The sequence below is a fragment of the Leptonychotes weddellii genome, chromosome 3 (genome assembly GCF_054177405.1).
Source record: "Leptonychotes weddellii isolate Sample4059 chromosome 3, ASM5417740v2, whole genome shotgun sequence".
In the NCBI taxonomy this organism is placed as follows: Eukaryota; Metazoa; Chordata; class Mammalia; order Carnivora; family Phocidae; genus Leptonychotes; species Leptonychotes weddellii.
Genome location: NC_138371.1, coordinates 2,434,745 through 2,462,071, shown reverse-complemented (window position 1 = coordinate 2,462,071; position 27,327 = coordinate 2,434,745). Strand labels below are relative to the sequence as shown.

General features: G+C 57.7%; 2 protein-coding genes across 4 annotated transcripts in view; both read right to left on the bottom strand.

Annotated features, from left to right (window-relative positions):
- On the bottom strand, positions 1-1,804 carry HES6 (hes family bHLH transcription factor 6). Of its 2 annotated transcripts, none has more exons than XM_081813277.1 (4): positions 1,602-1,804; positions 1,441-1,527; positions 1,234-1,315; positions 1-1,012 (listed from the first exon to the last, which is right to left on the bottom strand). In XM_081813277.1, the coding sequence occupies exons 1-4, from the start codon at positions 1,680-1,682 to the stop codon at positions 588-590; spliced, it is 675 nt and encodes a 224-aa protein (XP_081669403.1). In that variant the 5' UTR covers positions 1,683-1,804; the 3' UTR covers positions 1-587. The 2 variants fall into 2 exon arrangements, with proteins under 2 accessions (XP_081669403.1, XP_081669404.1); XM_081813278.1 differs by having other exon boundaries at positions 653-1,012; positions 1,274-1,315.
- Positions 1,805-6,178: 4,374 nt separating this feature from the next.
- Positions 6,179-27,327, bottom strand: part of PER2 (period circadian regulator 2) — a 39,845-nt gene continuing 18,696 nt past the window's right edge. For both annotated transcript variants that reach the window (XM_081813275.1, XM_081813276.1), the window contains 15 exons: positions 26,126-26,204; positions 23,389-23,495; positions 22,680-22,833; positions 22,301-22,409; positions 21,442-21,567; positions 20,947-21,028; positions 19,584-19,743; positions 19,371-19,495; positions 18,343-18,507; positions 17,398-17,637; positions 14,508-15,337; positions 12,684-12,870; positions 11,435-11,627; positions 10,349-10,499; positions 6,179-8,342 (listed from right to left, as the gene is read on the bottom strand). In XM_081813275.1, coding sequence (XP_081669401.1) covers positions 8,193-8,342; positions 10,349-10,499; positions 11,435-11,627; positions 12,684-12,870; positions 14,508-15,337; positions 17,398-17,637; positions 18,343-18,507; positions 19,371-19,495; positions 19,584-19,743; positions 20,947-21,028; positions 21,442-21,567; positions 22,301-22,409; positions 22,680-22,833; positions 23,389-23,495; positions 26,126-26,204 — 2,858 coding nt within the window. In that variant the 3' untranslated portion in view covers positions 6,179-8,192. The remainder of the gene's footprint in view (positions 8,343-10,348; positions 10,500-11,434; positions 11,628-12,683; positions 12,871-14,507; positions 15,338-17,397; positions 17,638-18,342; positions 18,508-19,370; positions 19,496-19,583; positions 19,744-20,946; positions 21,029-21,441; positions 21,568-22,300; positions 22,410-22,679; positions 22,834-23,388; positions 23,496-26,125; positions 26,205-27,327) is intronic.

The window sequence follows — 27,327 nt, the reverse complement described above, 5'->3', positions numbered from 1 at the left end:
TAACTCTCCAAAATGCTTTATTTAAGAAAACTGGAACATTTGATGGTAACCTAATACACAGACTCAAGACGTCCAGGGAGCTTTGCTTCTCTCTGGCAGGTGGAGGAAGCACCTGCCTCTCCTGTGTCCTGACTCAAGTGGCAAGTTCAAGCTTCTGCTCAGGCCAGGGCTGTCAGGGTCTGAGGTGTCCCTCTGTCCCGTCACTAGTGCCCAGGCCCGAGAAGGGCTTCGGCACCATTCTGGTCACCTCTGCCCCCAGATCCACACAGTACCTGAGAAGGCTGGGACAGTGAAACCCTGGAGAACCCTGGTTCCGTAAGATTCCTCCTCCTGCCTGTAGCTCCTGCCCTCCACCCATGGAGGGGGGGGACTGTGGGGTCCATAAGAGATACTTCCTTAAGAAACAGGGCTAGGGGCCTGACTGGGCTGATCATCCCAGACTGCCCTGCAACCCAGCCACTGGAGGAAGAGAGCAGGGCCTGGGGAGACAGCCAGGGCCCCTGCCCCACCACATCTGGACCACAGGGAGGAGGGAACAGTGCAAGGGAACGCCACGCCCACCCTCGCAAACCTCGGGCTGGTGTTAGTCACCAAGGCCTCCAGACGCTCTGGGCTATGCGGGCAGCGGTCAGGCTGCCCAGGCCCGCTGGCACCAAGTCTGGCCCTTCAGCAGGTGCTCGGGTCAGTTCAGCCTCGGGGGCCTCCTCCAGGTCGGAGCACAGGTCGTCCCCGGGGCCTGGGGGACTGGGCAGAGGGGACCCCAGGACCCCTCCCGTGGGCCAGCCGCTTCGCCCAGGGGCTCCCGGAGGCCCAGCCAGGGCGTCCCCCAGCAGATCCCGGAAGCTGCTGCCCTCGCGCAGAGGCATGGACTCGAGCAGGTGGTTCAGGAGTTCTGCGGCGACGGTGGCATCGATGGCCTGGCACGTGGACACGAACGTGTGCACCTCGTGCATGCACTGGATGTAGCCAGCCGCGAAGCGCTCGCTTGCTTCCGTCTGCAGCTGCTCGCGCTCTGCGCCCAGGAGTGGGAGGGAGAGAGCGGCGCCCCGTCGGGTAAGCAGCCACTGCGGTGGCCAGGCCCGCCCAGCCCGCGGGGACAGGGCTCACCCACGAGACCCGGAGGTCGCCCTCGCCGCCGACAGTGCAGGGGCGCCGGGCGGGAAGTCCCCAGTCCTCGGCCGGGGGCGGGCTGGGCGAACGCGCCCCGCGCCCCGCCCGCCCCCCGCCACTCACCGCGCGCCCGGCCCCGCAGCGTGCCCTGCACACGCCGCACCGTCAGCTCCAGCACCTCGGCGTTCTCCAGCTTGGCCTGCACCTGCGCCGGCGGGAGCGCCGGGGGCGTGTGGGGGGGGTCGGTGAGGCCGGGCCGCGCCGCGAACCCCGCTCTCCGGCCCAGCGGCCCCAGGGCGCCCGCCAGCTCGCCCGCCGGCCCTGTCTCACCTCGGCGCCCGCCAGCAGCAGCCGCAGCTCCTGAAGGCTCTCGTTGATCCGCGCGCGGCGCTTCTTCTCCACCAGGGGCTTCCGGGCCTGCGGGAAGCGGGCGACTGAGCCCAGGTCCCGGGCCTCCCGCCCGCCTGCCCCCCTGAGGCCCCGGCCCGCACCTTGCGGTCCCCCCGAGTCTCCCAGCCGTCCTCATTCTCCCGGCTCGCACGGTCCCGGCCGGGCGCCAGGGGCGGAGCCATGACCCGCACCGCCCGGAGCGAGGCGAGCGCGACGAGCGCGACGAGCGCGATGAGCGCCCGCGCCCCTTGCCTCGCTCCGCCGGGGCAGCCGCAGCCCTCGCTCCTTCGCGTCTTCCGCCTGCCGCGGCCCCGCCCCTTTTATAGCATCTTATTTGCATCTCAATGCACGGATTGGCCGCGCGGGCCCCGAGCCGCGGCCAATGGGAGCGGCGCGCATTGTCCGGCCCGGTCGCCGGAGTCGGCGGGCAGCTGGTGGGGCGTGGTCGGCGGGCGGGGCCCCAGCCCTGCCTCCTCGCAACCCCAGCAGCTTGGGGCACCCGAGGGGGCGGTGACCCGGAGAGCGGCGGCCAGGGCTGCGTCTGTTGCCCTCCCTACCTGAGCAAGGCCCCCAGGTCTGCTGTGCGTGGGAGCAGCATTCATTCAGTCACACTTGTCCTAGTTCGTGCAAGGTGCCTCCCGGGAGGAGCGCTCCTGAGCGAGTGTCGGGGTGCTGGATTCTGTAGGGCAGAACCACAGTCAATGCCGCGGTCTCTAGACCTGGAAAGGTCTACGGGTCCGGCTTGGGATAGCTGCGGAGCCCCGGGGAGATGGGGGCCCACGGGGTAGCGGCGGTGGCAGCGGCCCTATGGCTCCGTTGAGTTTCTTGCGCATCTGTGGGTCGCGACACCGGACTCGACCCTCGACACCGCCCTCCGCCCGCGCGGGGATCCTAGTGGGGCGGGGTCCGCCGGCCCGCCGGCGCAGCCCCTCCACCAGGCGCTCCTTCTCAGGTCACCCTTCCCCCGCCCGCCCCTTCTTCCCTGGTACCACCCCCCCCACCAGCCGCCCATTCTCTTCTAATCATCATCGCTGTCTCTCCTGAGCTCCCCATGTCCCCCTAACCCCCTTCGCTCCCTTGTCCCCCTTTGACCTCCCTTTCCCTCCCAGCCACACCCCGCCCCCCGCCCCTGCGGTACATCCCTGACCCCCTCCCCACCCTTCCCTGGTCCTCCTCCCGCCCACTCTTCCCGGTCCTCCCCGCTCCCCGCTAGTCCTTCTGTGGTCCCCACTCCTGTTCATTCGCCCCGGCCAGTCTCCTTCGTCCCCGGTTCCCCGCCCCCGCCCCGTCCTCCCTCGGCTCCCTTTCCCTCCCAGCCCTCCCCTCACCAGATTCGCATAGGCCGCCGTCTGGTCCCCGTAACTTGATGCCCATGACAGTTGGCAGCTGCAGCCGCTTCGGTGGAGAAAAGCGGGGGCCGCGCCAAGAGCGACAGGTGTTGGCCGCGCCTTTGTCTAGGCCCGCTTTGTCTGGCGGCGGATGGCGGGTGAGCCTGTGTCCGCCAGACGACCGCCACCCCCACCGCAGGCCGCCCATCTGCCAGACTGGCCTCCCTTCGGGTGGCGTGAGTGGGCGGGGGGCCGCGCCCTTGGGCAGCACCCTGGGGACCGGCGCCTGTTTCCTGCTCCACTGGCCTAAGTACACTTCACAGCGCAGCCAGGCTGGAATGGCAAGATGGGCTCTGGCCGCCAGGCCTTCGCAAAGACTGAGCCTGCCACCTGGAACCCTCTTCAACACTCCTCCAAATATCTATTTCCTCACTGTTTAGGTCTCAGCTTCCCTATTCCTCTTGCTCTTTTTGGTGGGAATGCACCTGCCCCGCAGTAGCCCTGCACCCTTACCCAGTCCTGCACTACTCACCAGGGATTGGGATTGTCAGGGTTTGGTCCACATCCCTCCAGACCATAAGCATCTCTTGTCAAGGTACCTACCTAGGACCTCCTATCTACCTCCAGCACAGAGCCTGGCCTCAGCAGAAGCCTGGGTGGGTAGGGAAGGTGAGGGGATGTCCCAAGCCTGGCTGGAAAGCAGTAGGGGAAGGAAACATCCAGGGACTGCAGTGAGGTGGGTGGTAGTACTAGGCCACAAATATGCCCCACCCCAGCCACCTAAGATGGATCTTACTCCCTGTGACTATTTCACTTTGGGCTCCCCACTAGAAGGACTTTTACAGACAGGGTGAGTTTGGTAAGAGGTTTGGCGTTTCCCAAAGTCACCTCACTGACGTCTATCTATAACTACCGGAGAGTTTCTTCTGTCGATTTTCACCTCTCATCACTCAGCCTCTTGTTTGCTTTTCTGTGAGCAGGCTTCTAAGACCTTCCCAGCCTAGCATTGCTCATCCAGGTAGAAACCTACTCCTTTACTTCAGTCATCCCCTGCTGTTCTCAGTACCCCCTGCATGCCAGAAAGCTCAGGTCTCTTCCTTCCCCCTCCCCTGGCTGCTCAGAAACCCAACTGCCCTTCTCCCCTTACTCCTAGTGGTGGGGCTGACAGGGGAGGGGGCTCAGTGTGGACCCCATGAGAGCCCATAACTGGTCTGTGACTTTACTCTTCTTCACCACTACTTAGGGGAAGGAGACCCCTAAGTAAGTACAATTAAGTTTCCACTACTTTGAGAATCTGAAATATGAAAAAAGAAACTCAGTGATATTTCTTGTAGTCTGATGTGTATGCCTCCCTTTACCCATTGTATTATTTGAACAAAGCCAAACAGGTATTTTAGAGTGCTCTCCATCAAAGGCAGTTCCTGTTGGAACAGGATGGTCAGTGCCCCGGGGGAGGCCTCTGGGAAAAGATCAATAGAACACTTGATTGGTTGGGGCATGGGTATAGGGAGGAAGGCATGATAAAGGTGAATAGTGCAAGCAAAAAATGAGAGGCAACTAGGAACTCCAGGAAAAACAAAAAACTCCCCCCAAAGAGAAATGTAATCTCAGCACATTGACTGACCTAGAAGCTAACAGTTCTTTCACAGTCACAACAATGTAACACTGTTCATGAGGTTTCAACATTTAGAATCAATCTATAGAGAAGGCAAGGAAGACTTATTATGGTTATGGAACATGATATAAAGTTGACTTTGTAAAAACAAAAGGATAGGTAATAGCTGTCAGGAGAAGGGAGGAGGCTGAAGGGAGGGATAGGGACCTCAAGAGTCTCGTCTTACATGGGAAAGTGGGGTTTGAGGAATGCTGTCTACAGAGTTGAAGGAAGGAGAAATTAAGTGCGAGATAGTGTGACCAAGTACCCCGAGGAAAAAAGGCATAAGGATAGAGCAGGATATTCGGAATCAATAAGATCTTTGGTTGAACCAGAAGTTGCCCAAGGCCCCATCTTTGAAGTGCGCCTCAATTTCCCTTAGTGCATCCATTGGCTGGCTGGGTTGGCCTTTTCCTCCCAGAAGCCTGGTTGTTCCATCTCAGGGCCACCCAGCCCTCTCTCCCTCCTTTGCACGACCTCCCCAAGTGGACCCATTTCCTGCCATTTGTCTCTTGGACTGATCCTACCTTCAAAGGTTGCTTGAGCACAGACTTCCTGAGCATTTGGGCCCTTTGATCCCCCAAGATCCAGGAACAGAGGCCTGCAGAGGCTGGGCAGGGCTGTGGTGGCCACAGGGGGACCAGTTAGCGGCAGGGGTGGCAGGCCATAAATCCCCAGGGAACAAAGGCAGCAGCCAGCCAATGGATGTCCAGGTCCCTTGTAGGCAATCAGCCCAGAAAGCTTGGTGAAGCTCCTTTTGGTCTGGAAATAAAGGGGGGGTGCCTTTGGGGTTATATGGTAAATAAAAATGCAATTAAGAGTCCCCAGTGGCACTCAGTTTGGTGAAACAGCCATATCTGGCCATTTAAGGCCAGTTTGCAGAGGCTTCTATACTCACTGGGAGGACTTTGCCTTTGTCTCCCCACCCCCACCCCGTCCCCCCATCACCACTAGGCCAGGAGGCAGGGAGTCAAGCCCTCCCTCCTGCTCAGGGAGCTTCTGGGAGGCTGGCCACTGGATTCAGGATCCATTCATCTCCTTGCTCGGTTCCCCATGGTACTGGCATGAAAAGTGGGAGGAGGTTGGAAGCAAGAACTCCCTTTTGGACCAGGCCCCGCAAGTCTTCATCAACGTGGCAAGAACTAGGCGTCCCAGTGGGGTGGGGGGATTGTGCGGTGCTGCCTCTATGGTCTCTGATGGAGACATGAGGCCTCTCTGGCTGGCATCCTTCTGACCTCTGCCTTCAGCCCCATGGCCAGCATGCCGCTAGCTAGCCCAGGAGGAACAGACAACCTCGGGCAGGGCACAAAGGGAACAGAGTAGGAGACTGGGGCCACCTCAGAGTGGACAGGAGCTGGGAGCTGAGTCAGGCAGCCCCCCCACCCCCCGCATCTGCAAGTGAAAAGCCCATGGGAGCACTGGATCACAGGATTAGAGTTTACATTTTGTGACTTTCACATCCTAAGAGTTCACTGGGCAGCTCTGGCAGCGTGTGTGATGAGGGTGCGCGGAAGAGAGATGCCCACGTGCACGCGCAGGAAGGGACCGGCTGTGCAATGGAAGAGATGAGGGAGCGCTTGGTGACAGACGTGTCCCTCACACAGCATTTCGGAGTTCTTTTTTCTTTTTTTTTAATCTTTTGGTCATCTTTGATCTCTATTGTTTTTGCTCTGTGCTACATTAAAAATATATACAATTAACAACAAAAATATACTTGCTTTATTTACCAATTTTCTAAAAAGCAAAAACAGTCATAAAAAGACACAAGCAGTAAACAAACATATTGCACTGGGTGAAGAAAGTTTGGTTTGTGCGTGAACAAACCACTTGTCCGGCAAGGCTTACCAGGTCATTACACAGACTCTGAGAGCTTATTTACATGTCTTTTTAGGAATAGATTAAAAAGAAGGCTCAGTTTAAAATCGAGAAAAAAAGGTTTTATAACCCGCGTAAGCACACATACTAAAGGAAACACGTCTCAATGCATGGCACCGTGTAAACAATTTCACAAAATGCTCCTATTGTCAACTTCTGAGCACGGGTTAAAGCTATGCACTTAACAATCAATGAGCACAAATCATGTAATAAAATAATGCTGATGGTAAACATTCATAACAGTGGAAAACGTTTTGACAGTTGATGTTCAGGTGACATACATGTGACCTTGACTAGCATCTAATCCCTTAATGATCGGACTTCAGAGGGAGGAGGCAGGTTCGGAGGCATCTATTCTCCACACAGACGCATAGGTTATCACCTCATTTTGGGCATCTGAAGGTGCTGTTAATTTACAAACAATTAAAAAAAAAACACCAGTATTCTTACATTTCAGCTTATGAGAAATCGGATTAATATCCAAACGTAAGACTGAAAACCAAGCCATTACAAGGAGGCTTTATTTACTCTAGCAGCCGCTTCTCCATCAGAGGACAGGGGGAAGCCCGCTTTCTTTTCGGTTTCTGCAAACTCGACCCGATTTTAAGTCAATTGTTTCACCTGTGGTAACTTTCCATTCACTCCAGGGACCAATATAGCCTTTCCCCAAACAATCTTTAGGATACATGATGCAGCATGAGGTTTTGTAAGGAGATGCGCAGACTGGCCTCACTCTTCCCCAGGTGTCCCAGTGACCAGACGGTGCTGGTGACGCTAGGACCATCACTGCAAGGACCGGAAACTGCCCCGAGTGAGGTCAGGCTCACGAAAAGAACGAGGGCCAGCGTCCCAGCCCAGGGTGAGGGGAGAGGCGAGCTCACGGCACCCAGGAAAACACAGACGGGGTCACCAGCTCACAGTGTCAGAGCTCATGTCTGGGAGGCTCCAACTGAAGGATAAACACCAACGGGTCCCAGATGTGGCGGTCAGAGCCTGGTCTGCAAAGGGAAGTCACCACAGAGATAGTCAACACCGAATTTTATCTACATATGGGTCATGGTCTGAAAAGGATACAAGAATGATGTAGAAATATGCAGAAGGTTCTGGGTGTGTGCTAGGCTGATGGAGTTGGCCACACAAACCACGGGGCCTCTTCTGCCCAGAGTGAGCATCTCTCCTTTGTTCGGCCCAAACACAAGCTACAGCAGATTGAAACGTCTGCCACTGCAGCAGCCGAAGCAGAAGGTGCTGGTTTGCTGAGTACGCTTCACGCCGATTCATGCGAAACACTTTGACAGAAAATTAGGAGAGGCTGTGATCTCCGTTTGATATGTTTCAAAAACAACTAGTTTGACTAAATGATGACTTAGATGAAGAGCAGCCCCCAGAGGACAGGATCTGATCCGATCCAAATACACCCAGGGCAGCTCCGGAAGGACCAGGGGCATCCCCGCTGTTTGCCACAGCCTGGAAGATGCCTCTGGACACCCCCCGGGGGCCAGCGAGAAGCCTCCTCAAGTCCACGGACCTCCGAGAGCTCTAGGGAAACCTCCCTGCTGCATGCACAGGGGATTCAGTCTTTCTCAAGTTAAATAATCATGAAATCTGTCCCAAACTCTGTATTTACGTTTTAAATATGTCTGTTTCCTCCTAAACCCTTCCCACCCTCAACCGTTTTAAATCATTCCTTCAGAAAATTATGGTTTTTTTTCCTAAAACAAAAAAAGCAACATAAGTTTATCTGTCCATTTCATTACAAACAGATGTGAAAATCTTTCATCGCTTCTGAGCACCATCTAATGTAGATCACGGGCTGTCGGGCGTAGGGAGGAGAGTTAGGTCCGTTCTTCAAATCTGTGACTCAAGGGGGATCCATTTTCCTCCTCTTTGGCATCTGTGGCTTCACTGAGACCCAGAGTTGGAGCATCTTCCTCATACGGTACGCAGATGTCGTCTTGTCCCTTATTCTCACAGTAAACACATTCCTTAAAGGGAAAAATGTAAAGTCAGTAACAAAAATAACATCTTCATTACCAAAAAGTGGTTCTACCTGAGGGAGGTGCAGGTGACCTGGGGTCAGCCTGTGAGGCTGCTGGAGAGCGGAGAGGGTGGGAAGACTCTGAGGGGCTGCTGGGACCTCGCCTGCTCTTGAGGGAGGTTAGTGCTGCTCCCCAGGGGCCCCACTCCCCACTTCCCCAAGGCCAGGGGAGCGTCCGGGCCCTTATCTGAGAGGCAGCTCTACATGGTGAGGGACAGCAGAGCCAGTAGGCCCCGGGGTCTGTCCCAGCTCCTCCCTTCTTGACTGTGGGACCGCAGTCAAGGTCCAGTTTAACTGCCTTCTCCAACCTCAGTTTTCTAATCCAGAAAATGGGGCATCAAGAATGTACTGGCTCATTCCCTATCTGTTAAGCACCTGTAATGTGCCAGGCAGGTCCTAAGTGCTGGGATTCACCAGTGAACAAAGATGAAAATCCCTGCCCTGGTAGGGGAGGGGACATCCTGGTAAGGGGAGAGGGACAATAATGTCCCCGGTTTATTCAAGATGAAAACTTAGGTGGACGTGGGACACGGCACATGGACGAGGCCTGCAATCTTGCTCTGGACCTTTAGAACAGGCCAGAGAAGGTTCCTGATGGAAGAGGGTTCTGTGACACCCTCCCCTCACAGGGTGGACCCTCACTCCCCTTCCCTGCGGCGTGGGCTGCACTCAGCGATCGCCTCCCACCAAGAGGAGGTGAAGATGTGCTGGAGGGCAGTATGGGACCCCCGAGGCTGGGTCCTAAGAGGCACCGTGGCTCCCTCCTGTCCTCTCTGTGGAGCAGGCTGCCATGCCATGAGGACACCCAGGCAGCCCCGTGGAGAGAGGCCCATGTGGGGTGCGTGAGGGAGCCTCCTGGGAAGTAATGTCTTCCAGCCTTCAGATGATCACAGACGCCCCGGCCAACATCTTGCTTTCACCTTCAGGACAGACCCTGAGCCAGAACTGCCCGACCAAGCTGCTCTTAAATTTCCAGACCAAAGAAACACTGGGAGATCATAAGTGTTCACTGCTTTAGGCCACTAAAGTTTGGGGTTTTTTGCTATGAGGCAATAGACAATCCTGTGGCGTGGGATGAAAACCCCTGAAGGAAGCCAGGAGGAGCTGCATGACTGAGCGAAGGGCTTCCAAGCAGAGGGAAGGGCAGGTGCAAAGGCCAGACGGCAGGGGCCTGCCGGCCGCATTCAGGGACAGGTGAGAGGCCCGTGTGGCTGCAGAGAGCGTGGGAAGAGAAACAGCAGATGGGGGGGGCGCGTGTCAGATTTTTATGGCTTTGTAGCACTTTACTAGGACTGGGCTGGGGCACGGCTGGCAGGGACACGACTGTAGGGACAAGGGGGAAGACCTGCAGAGGGGAGGCCGCTGTGAAGATCCCCTGAAGGAGCACGGCGGCTTGGAGCAGCGGGCGGTGCTGGAGGGCACGGGGGTCCTGTCCCGAAGGTGGAGGACAGACATGGCAGTGTGTTCGGCGGCTGAAGGACACGGACACCCTGAAGCCAGTGGCTTCCAGGGTGTGGGGCTGAGGGTGGGTGGGGAGCGGGGCTGGGCACAGACACGTCCCTGCAAGTCCTGAGCGGAGAAGGCGCAGCTGCCGGCCCCTGAGGCCGCTGGGCGTGGTGTGCCCACCGTTACCTAACGGTCTACGTGGATAGTGGACACGGAGGGTCCACGATAGGACAGCTGCTTCCTGTTCTGCTTGCTTTCTCAATTGGAAACAGAATTGAAACAAAGAAACAGCATTCAAATTTCCATAGGCATTTGAGATGGAATGTTCAGAAGACCTTTTTGGGAACAAGGTTGCAAAGTTCTTTGAAGTAGGCTCAATAGCATCCCTGCATCGTTTGTCTCCATGACCAAACTGTTTTTGGCTGGAGAAGTCGGAGGCCTACGGGACAGCGGCCGGGGCAACAGGCAGCGGCCCCAGCACAGCGCCGCCAAGGGCGCCGAGCTCACCATGAGGTCCAGGGCGGCGGGCAGGCGGCCGGCCCGCAGCCACGGGTGCGCCTCCCGCAGCTCCCGCCCCTGGCGCGGGGTGAAGCGGGGCTGGGAGCTCTGCAGCGCTCTCAGCTTCTCCCGGTCTTCCTTCAGCACTGCTTCCAGAGCCCTTCACAGAACAGAGAGAGGTAAGCGTCACGGTGTCTTAAGGGGGTTCTGCGGATTTAAAAAAAATACACTCTTTTTCTAGCAACTCCTTCAGGATTAATGAATTTCAGGTGATTTTGTTTAATGCAAGTTTCCTTTTTCTTTAAAATAAATTACCCTACTTAAGGCACCTTAATCTCCCTCGCCAATAATCTGTAGTTTTTCTATTAAAATGATAATCCAAGTCACGATCTTGGTTTTATTTTAAATCAGGGGAGCTGGGTACCCAGACGCTTGGTTCTGCACAGGCTGGTTAACTCCGTCAAGGCAGTAGGTGGAATAACCGTCCCTGGCCTCCTGCAAACACTGGGCTGGCTTGAAGCCACTCTGGAGACGGAGCCCCAGGACCCCCCCAGGCCTGGCTGTGCTGAGCCTCAGCGTTCCTCCCTCCTTCTTGCCCCAGCTCCCCGCACCGTGGGGGCTGAGCATCAGGGACCGCGGCGGTCACTGGAACAGCCTGACATAGGGCCACAGTGGCGGAGGCACAGGCCCGGTGGCCACAGAGCAGCTGGTGGCCCGGGCTGCTCACCGCCCTTGGCCTTTGGCTCCCGCATCTCTAGGACAGACACGCTCCATTTCGCCCGCAGGGTGAACGGGCAACTGAGCCAAAGGGAACCATTGGCACAAACGCTTCGTGAGCACGGAGCGCAGCGCCCCAGGGGCTGGCGGGGAGCCCGTCCTCCTCACAGCCCTCAGCAGGTCACTCCGCAGGGCCCCGGGGCACACCGTCCACACAGCAGGGCTCCGCGGGACCACGGAGCCGTCCAGAGTGACCCGGCTTCTCCGTCCGCTGCGCTCCACTCAATCGGAGATGAGGCTCTCAGAGGGAAGTGCCCCCGACTGGGCGGCCTTGCTGCTCGGGGAGCCCCATGTCCCTAGGGGAAGGTGGGGGGTTACCGGGAAGGCATCTGGTAGGTCATCATGACGCTGTCATCTGTGTCGGCCATCAGCAGCCAGACGGGGTCCTGGAGCACGTACTTGATGAAGTGCTCACTTTCCTCCATGTCCGCCTTTGCTTTTGCTTCGTGGTTATTCTCCGAAGAGTCAATGCTTCCAAAGTATTTGCTGGTATGACTCGTGTCGCTGCTGCCTTTAAAAACCCAACACGTGGCGAGTGAGGACCTCTCACATGAAGTTAAACCTCGTGTAACGGCAGTTTTAGGGGGTGAAGAGCTTTACTTGGTCACGAGTGCCTAGGTTGGTGGATTTTCCCTTCTCTTTCCAGGTCTCAAATTATCTGGATAATTCCCGCTAGCACCATGGAGAGGATTCTCTCCCGGGTCAGCCCTGAGAAGTCCAGATGGGGCTGCATCTTAGAAATGCCGCTCCTTTGGGACGCCCAGGGGGGCTCCATCAGTTAAGCATCCGACTCTTGATTTTGGCTCAGGTCATGACCTCAGGGTCGTGGGATTGAGCCCTGCATCGAGCTCTGCGTGCTGGGCGTGGAGCCTGCTTAAGATTCTCTCTCCCTCTCCCTCTGCCCCACCTGTGTCCCCCCAGTAGAAATCATGCTCCCTGTTCCTTGACTAAGACAGGCCACAGAGAAGCTGGTTTTGTAAGCAGGGGGCAGCTGGCCTGGCACACTCTGCCATGAGCCTCCCGCGGGGAGCGAGCCCAGAGAACAGGTGAAGGCGGGGCTCTCAGTCGGCTGTTCCAGATCACACTCGAGTGATCCTCCCTGGTAAAGCATACTGCCCACACCCTAGGTTCACATGAGGGGAGCTATCTCAGCAAGGGGAACACTACTGGCCCTCCTGGCAGGCCCAGAGAGCCTGAGGGATGGTCCAAGATGGTCCCAAAGGACCGGCGGGGTGGAGGCCCGCAAGGACAGCAATGTCCATAGTGAATTGGTGGAGGGAATGCGGACCGGCAGGGCGGGTGCAGGAGGAAGGAGCCCTCGCCTGCCAGTCCCCACTGTGGCGGGCTCTGGGGAGCCACTTGGAGCACCAGCTGGATGCCCGTGGAGACCTGGTCTGCACTGGATACTGGGCCCTGAGCACACACAGGCCTGTGGCCTGGGGTGCGGGGAAAGCTGGGCATGCCCAGGGACATGAGGTGACCATTGTGACCAAACAAACGTGAAATCCAGTGACTGAAACATGCCCACGCTTGCAGGATTTGGGTGCTCCCAGTGCGACCAACATACCTGTCCCACTTCTGGACGTATCGCAGCCCAGCGAGCCTGAGCCCAGGAAATCAGAGGTTGCCGAGGCTCCACTCCCAGACGGGGCCGACCCTGTGGCTGAGCACAGGTCCTCATGCAGCAAGAGCTCAAGCAGGCCGCTGGATGTGGAGAGGGCATCGCTGTTCCGGGTGTCTGTGGGTTCCTCATGCTTTGGGAACAGGGAGAAGACAGCACAGTCAGGGCTCTGCATACAGAGCAGGGCTCAGTGCACAGTCAGGGCTCAGTGCACAGAGTGGGGCTCAGCGCACAGAGAGAGGCTCTGCACACAGTCAGGGCTCGGTGCACAGAGTGGGGCTCGGAGCATAGTCAGGGTTCTGAGTACAGAGAGGGGCTTGGTGCACAGAGAGACGCTCAGCGCACAGAACGGGGCGCTGGTGCAGAGAGCGGGGCTGGGGGGAGCCACACAGTGCTGTCCGCACAGGGCCACTCAGGGACAGAGCCAAGTGTGGTCCTCCTTAGGTCACTGGCCCTCCCTCAGGTGCCAATGAAGAAGGCCAAATGAACAGTGCAGAGAGGCTCTGTGCACGGTCAGGGCTTGGTGCACAGTCAGACCTCGGTGCACAGTCAGGGCTCAGTGCACAGAGAGAGGCTCAGCGCACAGTCAGGATTCAGTGCACAGAGCAGGGCTCAGTGCACAGTCAGGGCTCAGTGCACAGAGCAGGGCTCAGCGCACAGTCAGGGCTCAGTGCACAGAGTGGGGCTCGGCGCATAGTCAGGGTTCTGAGTACAGAGAGGGGCTTGGTGCACAGAGAGAGGCTCAGCGCACAGAGCGGGGCTGGGGGGAGCCGCACAGTGCTGTCCGCACAGGGCTACTCAGGGACAGAGCCAAGTGTGGTCCTCCTTCAGTCACTGGCCCTCCCTCAGGTGCCAACGAAGAAGGCCAAATGAACACATCCCACGGTTACTGGGACCACGGTAACACCCTGCTAGTGGTGTCATCTAACAGCCGTAATTTGGGGCCAGTCACACCAAAGTCAGTGGTTATTGGATCCCTGAGAGAAAAGCCTTCGTCCTGGTCCCGCACCCCAGCGGCCGCTGCCCCTGGTGCGGTGGGGGTGGGGGGCTCTGGCTTCCCGGAGGGGTCGGCCTTGGTCTGGCGGCATCCTGACCCTCCGACCCTCAGAACCAGAACTGTAGGCCCAGGACCCCAGACACAGGAGTCGGGGGGGCCCCGGGCCCACGGAGGGCGTTCATCTGCGACCGCAAGGTTGCGTTTCCCGTCCCGGGAGCAAGGGCGGGCAACGCCAACACCCCTCGGCGCCGTCACAACACACAAGTGTTTCATCGGAAGCACAATCACAGTTTCCTGAACCGAACAAGAAATGCACACCAGCGTCCCGTAGGACTTGGGAGGAGGGGCGCAGATGGCCTGGTTTCAGAGCTCCGTCCTCCCCTCCACCCAGGGGGCCCCCACCGCCAGCTTCCCCCTGCTGCCCTCCAAGGGGCCTGCGTTCTGGCATTTAAGCGGACTCTGCTTTGGAGCTTCAGGTAAAATGTTGGGGCTCGCAACGAGTCACGAAGTCACGTGGGGGTATTTGGACCCCTGTATTCACCATCAGACAATCCAGCCGGCTTCCTTCCTTTGGATCCCTAAATAATAAAAGGCTCCCACAGGCCTACTCTGACGGGGTCGCTGAACTGGAAGACATTCACGTCCAGCCCGTGTATTTACGTCGCGAGTGGAACCGTCTGGCAGGAGCCGCAAGCGTCTAAGCACCCGTACGAGAGCAGAGCGCGTTAGCCCCCGCTGCCCGCTTTAGAGAAGAAACGGCAGGAAATGCTTACGATTGGTGAGGCCTTTGGCTGCCAGTCCCAGGAGGTGGCAGGTCTGCAATCGGGCCCCGCACCCGCTGTCCCCGAGGCCCCTGTTGCTCCTGCGGCCGCGCTGCTGCCCTCAGGGGCCTCCTCCAGCTGCAGCAGGTTGAGCTGCAGAGGTGAGCTGCCCCGGGACTGGAAGAGCGGAGGAGAGGCTCTGCCCGGGGGCCCAGACGCGGCCAGCGGGGAGGCCGGGGTGGCTGCGCGGGACGCTGCTGGCCCACGCTCCGCCTGAGGACACGTGCACGGCGCTTTGGGGGATGAGGTCCGACCAGGGAGCTCGGGCTGTGAGGCAGGGATCACCTCGGACAGAAAGTTAGCCTGGCCTGGGAAGAAGGCCTGGGGCAGGCTGGGGGTCACCGAAGGGAAGGAGCAGTTGGGTAACACCAACGCCATGACTGGGGCCAGGGGGACAGTGAACGGCGGGTGTTGGACGGCAAACTCGTGCTGGGCATCCATGGGCACGGCGGGCACTGCGAAGCTGGCCTGGGAGGCCAGGGCTGCCGCCACCACCGTCCCTGGTGTGGGCAGGATTCCTGGGGCTGGAAACACGGGCAGGGAGTAGGCAGGCACGGAGGCAGGGAAGGGCGTCCTGGGGCAGCTGGACTGGGACGTGTCCGACGGTGACCAGGCTGTGGCGTTCAGGCCCATCAGTGGGGGCCGGTGGGGCGCAGGCCCCCCAGACCCAGTGCTCTCGGAGGAATGTCGAGGCTTGGCCCGTTTGGACTTCAGTTTTCTGTTCTTCCCGGTTTTTTTCCAAGATGAATCTATTCCAGAGGTATTTCTTAGTCCCGGCACGGCTAAAATAACGGGAAAACACCAGAGTTAAGATATAAACATTTACGTGACTCCTGCTGTGTCCGTTTTCAGACTTGTAGGCTCCCGGAACACAAGGACACCTCCAAGTTCGGCAGTCCTGTGTTTCCAAATGTCAGCCTGCGGCCACTAGGACCACCATCAGGTGCTCCCTGGCCCTCAGTGAAGTGAGAACAGTCAGGGCAAAATGTTCATAAAACCAGAGTCAACCAATTTTAAGGATTGCCATTAATTGCAAAATCATGTGCCCTGTTTTCTTCTGGTGTTAAAATATCCTTTCTCTTACAAAACAATAGTGATGAAAAGTAGTATTTAAAAGGTCTCATTTGTCCAAAAAGTAAAAAGGCAGGTAAGTCTCTGCTGTTCCCCAACACTGGTTTGTTGAAATGTGAAGGGTTAGACCCCTGATCCCATTTAACCTTATTTTTGAATTTTACAGGCTTCGTCACTACTGTTCCTTAAAGCGAGATGTTTCCTGCTTTGCCTGTCAGATGAAGCCTGGACTCCGGCCTGAGTGGAGGTCAGAGGGTGGAAGGAGCACACACTCTGGGAGCCACCTTCCTTCTCTCTGGTGACCAGTCCTTCTTGAGAAGGCTGGAGGTCTCCACAGGTAGCAGAAGGGACTCTGGGCTTGTGCCCACACCTCCCCTAGACCTGGGCCAGCATGAGCAGTACTTTGGGCTGGGGGGTCATGCCACGCCTGGGATAGGTCCCAGGAACCTCAGTTTCTCCTCTCATGTCACACAGGGTAACTCGGGGCTTCTGCAGCAGGTGTGTGGGGACACCTGTCAGCTGTGCCAAGGGGTGCTCCTTACCTTTGCTCCATGCTGAAGACAAATGGCCAGTCCAAGGCAAAGTGCTAAGTGGGTAGAGGCTTTGTGATTCGGACTCTGTCTGGTATTCTTTCTATAGGAAACCTGTCCCCTGGTGGGACTAGTGGCTGAAGCACTGGGCTCCTGGGATAGCACATCAGGGTCTAGACAGGGCTGCTGTGGACAGTTGCAGAGTCTGTGCACTGCAAAATCTGCTGGGCCAAAGGGGCAAGAGGGAGCTGGAACTCTGCACTAAGCCAGGCCCACAGGGTGGGTCTGCCCGGGGTAGGAGATGACACCTTTTCCTAATTTCCAAAGAGATTCTCTGTGGCCTGGCAGGTCACCCTAAGTCTGGGGAAGAAGGAAAAAAGGAAAAGACTAGAAAAGACATAATCCTTGACAGCATCAGTCTCTTTCATCACTTTGTGGTGTATCTGCCTACAGATGCAGGGGAAGCTGGGTCCTTGTGGTGCATGTGTCTCCTGGGCTCACTAACTCTGATCCTTGTGTCTGGCCTGGGGAGCCCTGGGAAGAGGTGGTGTCTCTGATCAGTCCTGCCCTGTCTATTCTTTTTTTTTTTTTTTAAAGATTTTATTTATTCATTTGAGACACAGAGATACAGAGAGAGAGAGAGAGAGCATGAGCAGGGAGAGAGGCAGAGGGAGAAGCAGGCTCCCCGCTGAGCAGAGAGCCCGACGTGGGGCTCGATCCCAGGACCCTGGGACCATGACCCGAGCCGAAGGCAGACGCTCAACCATCTGAGCCACCCGGGCGCCCCCTGTCTATTCTTCTTCACCCCGTGCCCTTCGACCACCTGCTGGCTCTCAGCCTGTAACACTCCCAGGGTCTGTCCTCCAGCCCTGAGGCCGCCCAGCAGGAGGGCATGTCTCCTGGGGAGAAGGGGGCCACTCCCTCCTACGGTGTCCTCAGGAGTCTGACACCACATGCCCCGTCAGGACCGTGGGCAGGTAGGGCCCCCGGCCCCTCACGGTCACCCGGTGAGAAACGTCTAATGTGGCAGCACTGCGTTCCACGGGGGCCAGCCTGGGACTGTCGCTGCTCGATAGCACTGTTCCCCTGGGGACACAGAGGACACCTGTTTCTACTGAAACAGACTGCACCACCACTAAGTTCCAGCCCGTCTCTAACTGGGGACATTCCACACGTCCACAGGAGCACTGGACTCCGTTCCACCAAGAAGAACATTTCTAAAATTGGGTTTCGCCACTTACCTCTCTCACTCAGCTGCCCCTTGGACTTTTCCTGTAAGTAATAATGGCACCGAGACTGGAAGACATTGAGTTTCCGCATCTCCTTGAACTTGAGCAGGAAGCTCTGCTCCTCCTTCTGGGTGTGCGCGGCCAGCACTTCCTTGGTGAGGCCCAGCGTCCTGAGGGGCTCCTTCTCCGGGCCCAGGACGCACGGCCGGCCGGCCAGAGACTCGGGCCCACTCACGGCGTCTTCCACCAGCTCTGGAACAGAAGACGGGCCCCGGGATTTAAAACAACGGAAAACCCACACCATGCCTCTGAAGAAGGTAGCCCCTCGCACACGCGTGAGATGCTTCATGCTGCCGCAGCTCGGGGCTGAAATCCGTGCGCGTTCAGGTACCCTCTGAGAAAGTTAACAATCAAGGGCAAAAGACAAGGACAGAAAGCCCCACGGCCTGGACGGCTCCAGGATCAGTCTTTGAAGCAAACTGAGATGTGGGGCATCTGGGGTTTCAGCCCAACGTTGAAGATGCTGCTCCTGGGCTGTCCTTAGCTTTGAGAGCACGACACACTGCGCTGGCTCAGGGCCCCTGTCCTGGTTCAGGACCCACTGACTCTCTTCCGTGTACTTTCCCCTCACCGTCCCTCTCTTCTCAGCAAAGAACAAATCTGGGTTTCAATCCACCTGTGGGTGTTGTGGAGAACAAGGTAGCTCAGGGATGGCACTCTTGGCCTCCCTGCAGGTACGACCTGTCCTGGCTCTTGTCCTCAAACGGGAGGGGGTGGGGACCCTCAGCCCCAAGGAAGGCGGACGCCCAGGACCCCCGCTCGGTCGCCGGGAGGCCCGGCTCAGCACCACCAGGGGGCGCCGGAGCGCGGCGGGGAAGGAAACGGCGGCGGCGCCCAGCCCTGCTTCTGCGCCTGATCGCGAACCAGGCCGCTCCGACTCGGAGAACACGGGCGTACCGAGCTCGGGCTGTGGCTTCTTGTCGCCCACGTGGACGATGGTGCTGCTGTAGCTACACAGGCTGCTGAGGGACGCCACGCTCTCCGCCTTGCCGGGCAGCACCAGCGGCCGCAGGGGTGCGCCAAGCTCCGCGTGGCCGTTCACCCTGGAGGCCGACGCTGTCTCTTTATGGGAGGAAACGGACACAAACACGGAAATGCAATAGAAGCAAACGGCCCGGATAAGAAACACTGCTGTCTGCACGGTGCGCCGAGACCCCGGTGACCCGCTCAGCCTGCTCCCCCAGGCGTGCGCCGGCCCCAGGTGTTTAGTCACAGGGGAGGCCGGAGAGGACGGAGGTCTGAGATGGACACAAGCGTAGTCTCCCAGCCTGCGTCCTCTAAGGGGAGGCGGGCGGCTGGGCAGCTGCAGGCACTCGGGGTCAGCGGCCTCTGACCGGGGCCCGGAGCCCTTCCGCCGGCCCGGGGTCAGAGGCCACGCAGGCAGCCGGGAGCCCACCCTCTGCTGGGTGCTGGCCAGTGGCTGGCGCCCTCTCCCCGAGGGCCGGGGCAGGGACTGTCCACCACAGTGTTACTGCCCAACGCTAGTGCTCCGTCGACAGCGGGATACCCGGCTTCTGAGCCTGCTACTGACCACCAGCAGTACTCACAACGCTTGAGGGGCCCGGGATGTAAGCTGCCTCGTGGGGTGTGCTAACCTTCAGAGGCCCATGCTCCTCCGAGAGACCATGGAGACAAGACTGCCCAAGAATGACCATGTGAGCTGCCCCCAGGCCTCCAGCAACCCCAACAGGATCCTAGTCTCCAAGTCCCAAATCCCCTTTACCTCTAGCTTGTAAGAAGATTGCTAACTTTTGAGCTACTTTGGTCATTTAAAAACAGCCTACACGCACATACTGTGTCCTTGAAGCTGCTCACACTTCCTATGGGAGGGGGCAGGGGGCTCCGGGCCTTTGATGACACCTGACCCCACAGCGGAGGACCCGAGTAATCGCACGCACGCCGCACAGCTCAAAGCAACAAGACACCTGCGGAATGCAGCCCGGGGCTGGCCACTGCCTGTCGCTTATCGCTGGCCTTCTGCGTTGCCACGCTCACTGGGAACTCACACTTCCTCTTGAGGGTGACCGCCTCACTGCAGCTCTCCAGGTACCTGCGCGGAGGGTCGGAGAGGGCTTCATGGAACACGGGGGCCCCGAGAGGGCATGAACGAGCCAGGCAGGGGCCAGAAGTGCCCGCACCTGATGACGCTGTCCAGGCAGCTGATCTGCTGGTAGGACCCAGCGGGCGGGTTCCTGCAGCCCAGCTCCTCGGGAGAGCCGCCCGTGGGCAGGCTGGTGCCCGAGCTGTCCTGTTCCACGGGGACAGCTTTCATCTGAGCAGAGGAACTACTTGGTGTTTCTGAAAGAAGGACAAAATAGTTCTTTCAGTTGATGCCTGTTTCCCCCAAAGAGGATTCTCTATTCAGAAAGCATTTTAGTTCTACCTAAACGTCAGGCTGTGATTCTCAGACACAGAAACCCAGTGCCAGCCGGCTCTTCAGGCAGCCCTGCTGGGGCGAGCGCCCCTGTGCCGTCCCCAGAGGGAAGCCGGAGGGCGCTGTCACCAGCTTCCCCCTGGGGCTGTCCCCAGGGTCAGTGACTCAGCACCGGAAAAGGCCAGTTCTTATTGAACTCCTGAAACGTTCGGGGCCAGTAAGATGGCAGATGCTAAGGTTGATGGATATTCCGTGTCTCGGGGAGGAGAGGACCACCGGAAATGTGAGTCGGCAGTACTAACAATTATGTGTCTCTGGGGCAGCCTGCTGTGGGCACTTCTCTTCCTGCCCTCTGCACACGCACTGCGTGCTATTCCCCGAGGGGCCCTCAGGGTCAGAGCCGTGTCCGGCTCCCCAGTGTGTCCCCAAAACCCACACGGACTGCAACGTGCAGCATGGCCACTGGGGGCAAAGTGCACCCCCACACGTCCCAAAGGCCAAAATTCCTGGTGAAGAAGAGGCTTGGGGCAGCCGCCGGAGGCTTCCCAGAGGAGGTAAGCCCTGAGCGCAAGGGATGAGCCAGAGCCCACCAGAGGGAGAGGTCGCGGTGAGCCCAGGCACGAGGGTGGCAAGTCACAACGTGGTGAGGCGGGCTCAGGCGGTGGGGGGTGGCGGACAGCCCCCTGTGCCTTTGGCTCCCCAGGGGAGGGGGGCCCATGAGCAAAGCTGGTGCTGTCCACCTGGACACTTCATTCACGCGTATGAACGTTGTGGGTTGGCTGGGCAGCCCCCCGAGGTAAGCGTGTGCACGTGCTCACGAGAGTGTAAGCACCAACCCTCCGGCCACTACGCAGAGCAAGAACAGGGGCCGTGGGGGCAGACAGGCACGCCTTGGCCACACCTCAACAGGGGTAGAGGGCGCCGGGTGCACGCCGGTCAGCGAGACTGACGGACTGGAGGCCCACGCTGCCCCACGTTGTCACAGAGCCGGGCTGCCGAGCAAGGGAGGGGATGCAGCGCGCTTCAAAGGTCAATTTCCTGCCATCCAGAGTGAAAGTCAAACCGGGTCCCTCTCGCCATCTTGCCACACTAATGTCTTCTTACAGAAATGGAGAGAAAGTTTTTACCTGCCGCAGATTTTTCCTTTTGTTCTCCAGATTCCCCAGGATGACTTTTGTTTTTGACGTTGCCACCGTTTTTACAGATTTCCTTGAGGAGAAACAAAGGGACACGTTATTCCCTCTAGGAGGCCCTGCAGTGGTTCAGCCTGTCCCCGCAGTGAGGACAGCCGCAGAAATCCCCGCGATGCAGAAGCAAGTTCTGAAGGAGAAATCTGAGCGAGGCAGGGCTGGAGAAAACGCGTTTGGCCATCTCAAGAACGCAGAGTGACGTGGAAGGTTATGATTTCGTGACGTCTTCACTCTGGCTTGATTGCCTGCTTTAAGTCATTTTCACCCAAACTGTAGCCACAGCTCTTGGCTGCTCCCCCCTCGGAGAGTAGAGGGTAAGGCCCGAGTGAGCAGGGTTCCGAGAGTGGGCAGCCGGGGCTCTGCGGGCTCTATGGCTCCTGGGCGTCCCCGTCTCCCTGGGACAGGGACAGACAGGGGCAGAATGTGACTTACGGTCCTCTTCCAGCGGGAGTGCTCGTGACCGTTGCTGTCGCTGGAGGAGGTCTGGCTCATGAGGTGCTCGTGGGACCCGTTGCTGCCCAGGCTCCCGTAGCCACTGGAGCCGCTGTGGGGGACGGGCTGGGGGACAGCAGACAGGGAGGCCTTGGATGCGGTTGGGGGACGCGGCTGGTGCTGCGGGGTCAGTGCCCCCCAACACGCCCATCTCGCAGAGAGGCTGCCCCTGCCCGGCGAGGACAAGGTGGGGCTGGGCTGGCGCCAGGCTCAGGCTGTGGGGCACGCCCTGGTCCCAGTCACGGGAGACCCCCTGCGAGAGGATTCATTCAACGCTCTCCCTCAGCTCACACGGTGTGGCCAGTCCGGGGTCTTTCCAGGGGTTTTAGGAACACAGAAGGCGCACTGTGGTTTTGCCGCAGTCTGAGGAGGAGGAGCAGAGCTGCCCAGCGGGGGGACTGGTGCTCGCGCTAAGTCTGCTTGAGTGCTGCGTCCCCAGGAACAGAAACAAAGTATCCTCACGCCCCCCACGTCCCGGCACGGTGACCCCCTCCCACCCAGCGTGCCTGTGGGGGCCACGAGTGGGCTGGCAGCAGGGCCTCGAGGGTGGACTCGGGGGCTGGGTGTGGCTTTCAGTCGCTTGCTCAGGGCTACAATTCAGACACAGGCACCCCAAATATGCAAGGGGGCACTGCTCCCAACTGTGCAAGCCGCAGGCGTGCCCGACGGTCCGGGCCCAGGCCGCGGGCACCAGGGGTGCAGGGTGGAGCTGGACGGAGTGTGATGGCCCCCCCGGCTCTCTGGGCAGCTCCGGGCCACTTACACGGGGGGCAGGGGCGTGTAGGCCGTGTATACCCACCTGTAGCAGCAGCCGGTGGATCTGCTCCGTGAGCCCCTGAACGCCGGGGTGCAGGTCCTTCTCCTCCACAGGCGACTGAGTCGAGAACACGTCCTCATTCAAAGGGCCCCTGCGCGGTTTCCACTGGTCTGTTAGTTGGCCCCATGCTGCACAGCCCGGCCAGGCTCGCCTCCTCCCTACAGACCCCTGGGCTGCTACCTGCCCACTCACTACCTCCTCCCTTCCGCCCACTGCTCTGCTGCATGAGGTTCCTCCCACCTGGGGGCACAGGTATGCGGCAGGAGCTGGCTTGGGTCCTGGTCACCCTGTCCTGCACCATGCCACCTGCTGGTGGGGAAGCAAGGGTCCCCGAGCTGCGCGGGACCCTGGGAGCACTCACACCCTGACTCTGTGTCTGCCGATGATGAAGGAGATCTTTCTGCTCCACGGGTTGATGAAGCTGGACCAGCTGGTGTCCAGAGTGACGTACTCGCCATTCCGTGCACGGAACCGAATAGGAGAATAGTTGAAAGGCTGCCCGCCGGACTGCACAACTGCGAGAGTGGGAGCCACGTGGGCGTGAGGACAAGTGGCTGGTGCTCTCGGCAAGAGGAGAGCCGAGGTGCACTCCATTCTGGAATCAGCTCAGAACTTTCAGAGATGCCAACCTCCTCAACACTATGGCTTTCAACCCCCTGCTTTGCTTTAAATTGCAACAGTGGGCTGTTTCCAGAAGTGCCACCACATATTTCAGGACGCACATCTCTGTTAGCCTTGACTGGTCTTCTCCAGGGGATGCTCAGTGTCCCGTGTCTGCGAGGCCTGGGCTTGGTGGGGACCCGGGTCATCCATTCCCCTGGCCTGGTCAGCATCTCTGCCACCACAGCTGAACCTGCACCCTCCCCCCACCTGCCAGGGAAGCCAACAGTAAAAGCAGGGTGCCAAAGATTCAGGTCCCACAAAGGGGCCCACAGGAGAGGACTACTCTTGACTGACGGAGCTAGGGCTCAGGCACAGAGCCAGGGCACCCATCCCCACATGCTGGTAACTGATTTGACCCGTATACACTGGGTGCTGACCTCAGTATTTACCATGAAAAGGGGACCTACTCTTTTTGTGGATGGTGAGCATCAAAGGCCTGTCACTGGGGTGAAGCTGCACGAGCAAGGGGGTCTCGATCAGGTCCTGAGGTAGGTAGCCCAGGAGGGGGACCGCCCTGCAAGGCAAGCAGACATACAGGTGCTCAGCTGTAGCTCCTGCCCAGCCTCAGCCCCACAGCTGCCCTTCGGGACACACTCCAGAATACCGCCTCCTCCAGGCTGGGCAGCAGACCATCTCCAAGAACCTCTTGCTCATTGGGAAAAAGAGACAGACTCCAAATTCCCCAAAGATCAAGGTTTGGGAATTAGGCTAACAGAGAACAGTCTTTCAATTAATTAGCAAACAAAAGCCCCCCCACAGGTCTGTGATAGAAAACTAGGCCCGACCAGGCCTGGCCCAGCACAGGCTCAGGGCTTAGCTCCTGAAGGAGTAAGTCATGATCATGTTTTTGCTGCTCCTCTTTTCAGATCTTTTCTTTCTTCGTGTCATTTGTAAGTTCGGCCAGATGTGGCTGGCATGGTTTTTTTTTGTTTTTTTTTTTAAGTGTTGCCTGGATTCTGGAAAACTCTGTGTGCCTCCTTTCTAGTTCCAGAGGGTTCCCTTCTCCTATTACTTTGGCCACTGGGTCTAGTCCCGCGGGGTCAACGCAGGCTGGGAGCCTTTGCTCTTCTCCTGCAGCTGCTGGGAGAAGGTTTTGGGGTGAACTTCTGAGTGCCCCTTCTGCCTCTGTGTCGGGCGTCCTCTGCCTACTCAGCCACCGTTCCCTCTTCTGAGCTGCGTCTCAGCCTCCCCCTGGTGGCCAGTCTTCCTGCATCTGAACTGATGCTCCCTCAAACTCTTGTGCTCAAGTGCAAGGACATTCTCCAAGTCTTTAGAGCAAAGCTTGCTTGTTCCCAGTAGAATGGAACTTTCTTGTGGGCCCAGTGTTATTATTTGATTTTCTCCTCCTGGTCCAAAACACACTCCAGGCCTGTGTTTTCCTTTGATAGGATGTACAAAATGTTCCTGGCGCCCTTTCAGGTCAAGGCTTGGCAAGGGTGGGGGGAAGGAGGGGGAAAGAGAAGGAGAGGAGGAGGAAGGGGAGGAGGAGAAAGAGGCAGAAGAGGGGGACAGGAGGAAGAAAGAAAGGGGGAAGGAGGAGGAGGGGGAAGAGGGAGAGAGGAAGGGAAGGTGCAGAAGGGAGGGGAGGAGGAAGGAAGGGGGAGGGTAGGAAGGAGTCCTGGCCACCTGCCCAGCTGTCCTGCGCTCCATGGGCTGGGCCACCCACAAGGCTTCGCTAAGGAAGGCTCTGCAGACCGTGGGCCCCACACCACGTGCACCAGCTCACTAAGCCCTGAGCACGACACCTGTGGCGGCTTGCAGGCAGGCGCTCTCAGACTTCCGGAGGAATAAAAAATTATCCTGGGTTTGCTTTAAGAATGCAGCTCCCCTGGGGCGCCTGGGTGGCTCAGTCGTTAAGCGTTAAGCGTCTGCCTTCGGCTCAGGTCATGATCCCAGGGTCCTGGGATCGAGCCCCGCATCGGGTTCCCTGCTCTACTTACGGGAAGCCTGCTTCTCCCTCTCCCACTCCCCCTGCTTGTGTTCCCTCTCTAGCGGTCTCTGTCAAATAAATAAATAAAATCTTAAAAAAAAAAAAAAGAATGCAGCTCCCCGGGCCCACCCTTCAAGACCCTGCTGGAGAGGGCTGGGTGGGGCCCAGGAACTTGCACCTCGAAACCCCGTCTCTCTGGCGGTTCTGCCACAGGTCGTGAGCAGAACACCCCTGAGCAGCCGGAGCAGGAGGCTGATGCTTCCCTGGCTGCCCGGGAGCAGCTCTTTCCCAGGAGGCTTGGTGGCCTGTGTCCAGGGTGGGTACCTGGTGGCCCCGGGCCAGGTGTAGGCAGTGGGGTGGACTGGATCCTCGATAGCATCTGTGGAGGCCACCCTGGCCCATCTGAGAAAGGCCAGAGTGCTAGTACGTCTAGGTCCACTTCCAGTGGGTCTTCTGAGGAAAGCTCTTCCCCACCCCTGCCCACAGCCAGCAGCATTTCCTGTTGCATGCAGGGGGAGCTGGGGGAAGGTGCACCACAGGACTTGGCCCAAAGCCGGCCAACCCAGAACGCTCTCAGGACGGCAGTGCTCCCAACTCCAACAAGCACCATCTGCACCAGCTAGAGCTCCTTGGGCGGGAGACCGAGCGATGCTCTGGGCAGGAACGAGGTGACCCCCACCCCCAGCCCTGGGAGCCGTCTGTGGTATACAGGCCGGAGGACGCATCTCTGCTGGGATCCTGCCAATGGCGTCTCCAGCTTCAGTCCTAGCTCTGTCCCAACCACACCGTCCCTGGCTGTACCATCCTTTACTCATGTGCGATTTTGAAATGGGTTTCAATAGGATAATACAGACAGACTCAATGAGAACAATTACCAGCTCCCCAGAATGCCCCATTTACACAATATTCACATCTCAGGAGATTTTTAGTGCAATTCTAGAATTATTTCATTGCCTACAGTTCAACATCGTTGTGGATTATCACCTAAGTAAAACTAACTAACAGCCTTCGCTTTAGCTATGTAGCTTCAATGTCAAAATCATGAACATTCATTGAGCTTTACTTAATGGCCACCAAGTAACCACTAAGATCATGATGAAACGCTAACCAGCATGTGACTAGTCTGCTGAAACAAAGGGTACAGTACTGACTTCAAGACAAGCACCATGCAAGAGCGGGGGCCGGTGGACGGGCCAGCGCCACAGTGTGCTTACCGTTCGTCCACGTCCTGGAACAGACAATTTGGTGTATGTGTGGTCGTAAAAATTCTCTTTTCAGGAGGAATTCTAGGGGCTGAAAGAATAGAATTTTATACAAGTTTCTGATTCTAAGAAATGCACACTTAGCACAGTTCTATTACAGCTACTAGAAAATACCACGTAGATTCGGACAGATGGGCAGCGAAGGAAGAAAATTAACAAGTGGACCCTTTACAACAGAGCCCACTGCACAGGAAGCAGACCCTACGCTAGATGACCGCCAGCCAGCCTTCTCAACTTCCTTCTGGGTGGGTTTAGTCTAGAAAGCTGAGAATTGCCACATTCACAGAACCGTGTGGTGATGCATAAGCTTCTCTCAGCAAAGTCATGCTGGAAGGCCAACTTCATGATTTTTAAGATCCAACGAGAGTGAGCTGAACAAATTGTTTTTAAAAAATGAGTTAAGTATTTAGATTCAAAATTCCCAGCAAATATCATTGTTCTGGGGACTTCACAGTTTCTAGGGTGGGCAAAGGTGGTAGAGTAATTTGCGTTAAGGGATTCATCTATCCAGAATTTCCCTCAACCACCAAATTCATGGACAAAACACTCAAAATTCCAAAGCTTCGTCCTTGAAGGAGACTCAGATCATATTGGGGAGTAACTTGTTGAAATCTAAGTAACCCGGGGCGCCTGGGTGGCTCAGTTGGTTAAGCAGCTGCCTTCAGCTCAGGTCATGATCCTGGAGTCCCGGGATCGAGTCCCCATTCGGGCTCCCTGCTCAGCAGGGAGCCTGCTTCGCCCTCTGACCCTCCCCCCTCTCATGCTCTCTCTATCTCATTCTCTCTCTCAAATAAATAAATAAAATCTTTAAAAAAAAAAGAAAGAAATCTAAGTAACCCCTCTAAATCTTTATTGAATATTTGGAAGAGAATATCCTATATGAATGAACTCACCAAACATTTCCATCAGTTTTAAGAAATGACCTCATTAACCACTGAGACGAGGTTAGGAATACAATGAAACATGGACCGAACTGGGTCCCCAGGGTTCAGTAGTTACAGATGCTGCCTGCCCTCTGAGAATTCTGAAGTCAGTGTGGCTGAGTTGCCAGGGTGAGGAAGGTTCCCTGCCAGGTACAGTGGCTGGTACCGCACGAGGACCATGTCACAATGCCGTCCAGCGGGAGGGGTCGCCGGAAGGATAGAATCAGGGTG

Excerpts from the sequence above, each read along its gene's own strand:
- HES6 (XM_081813277.1), bottom strand. The coding sequence starts at position 1,682 with ATGGCTCCGCCCCTGGCGCCCGGCCGGGACCGTGCGAGCCGGGAGAAT. Across the intron at positions 1,528-1,601 it reads AGACTCGGGGGGACCGCAAG|GCCCGGAAGCCCCTGGTGGA; the intron begins GTGCGGGCCGGG and ends CGCTTCCCGCAG. Across the intron at positions 1,013-1,233 it reads GCTGCGGGGCCGGGCGCGCG|AGCGCGAGCAGCTGCAGACG; the intron begins GTGAGTGGCGGG and ends TCCTGGGCGCAG.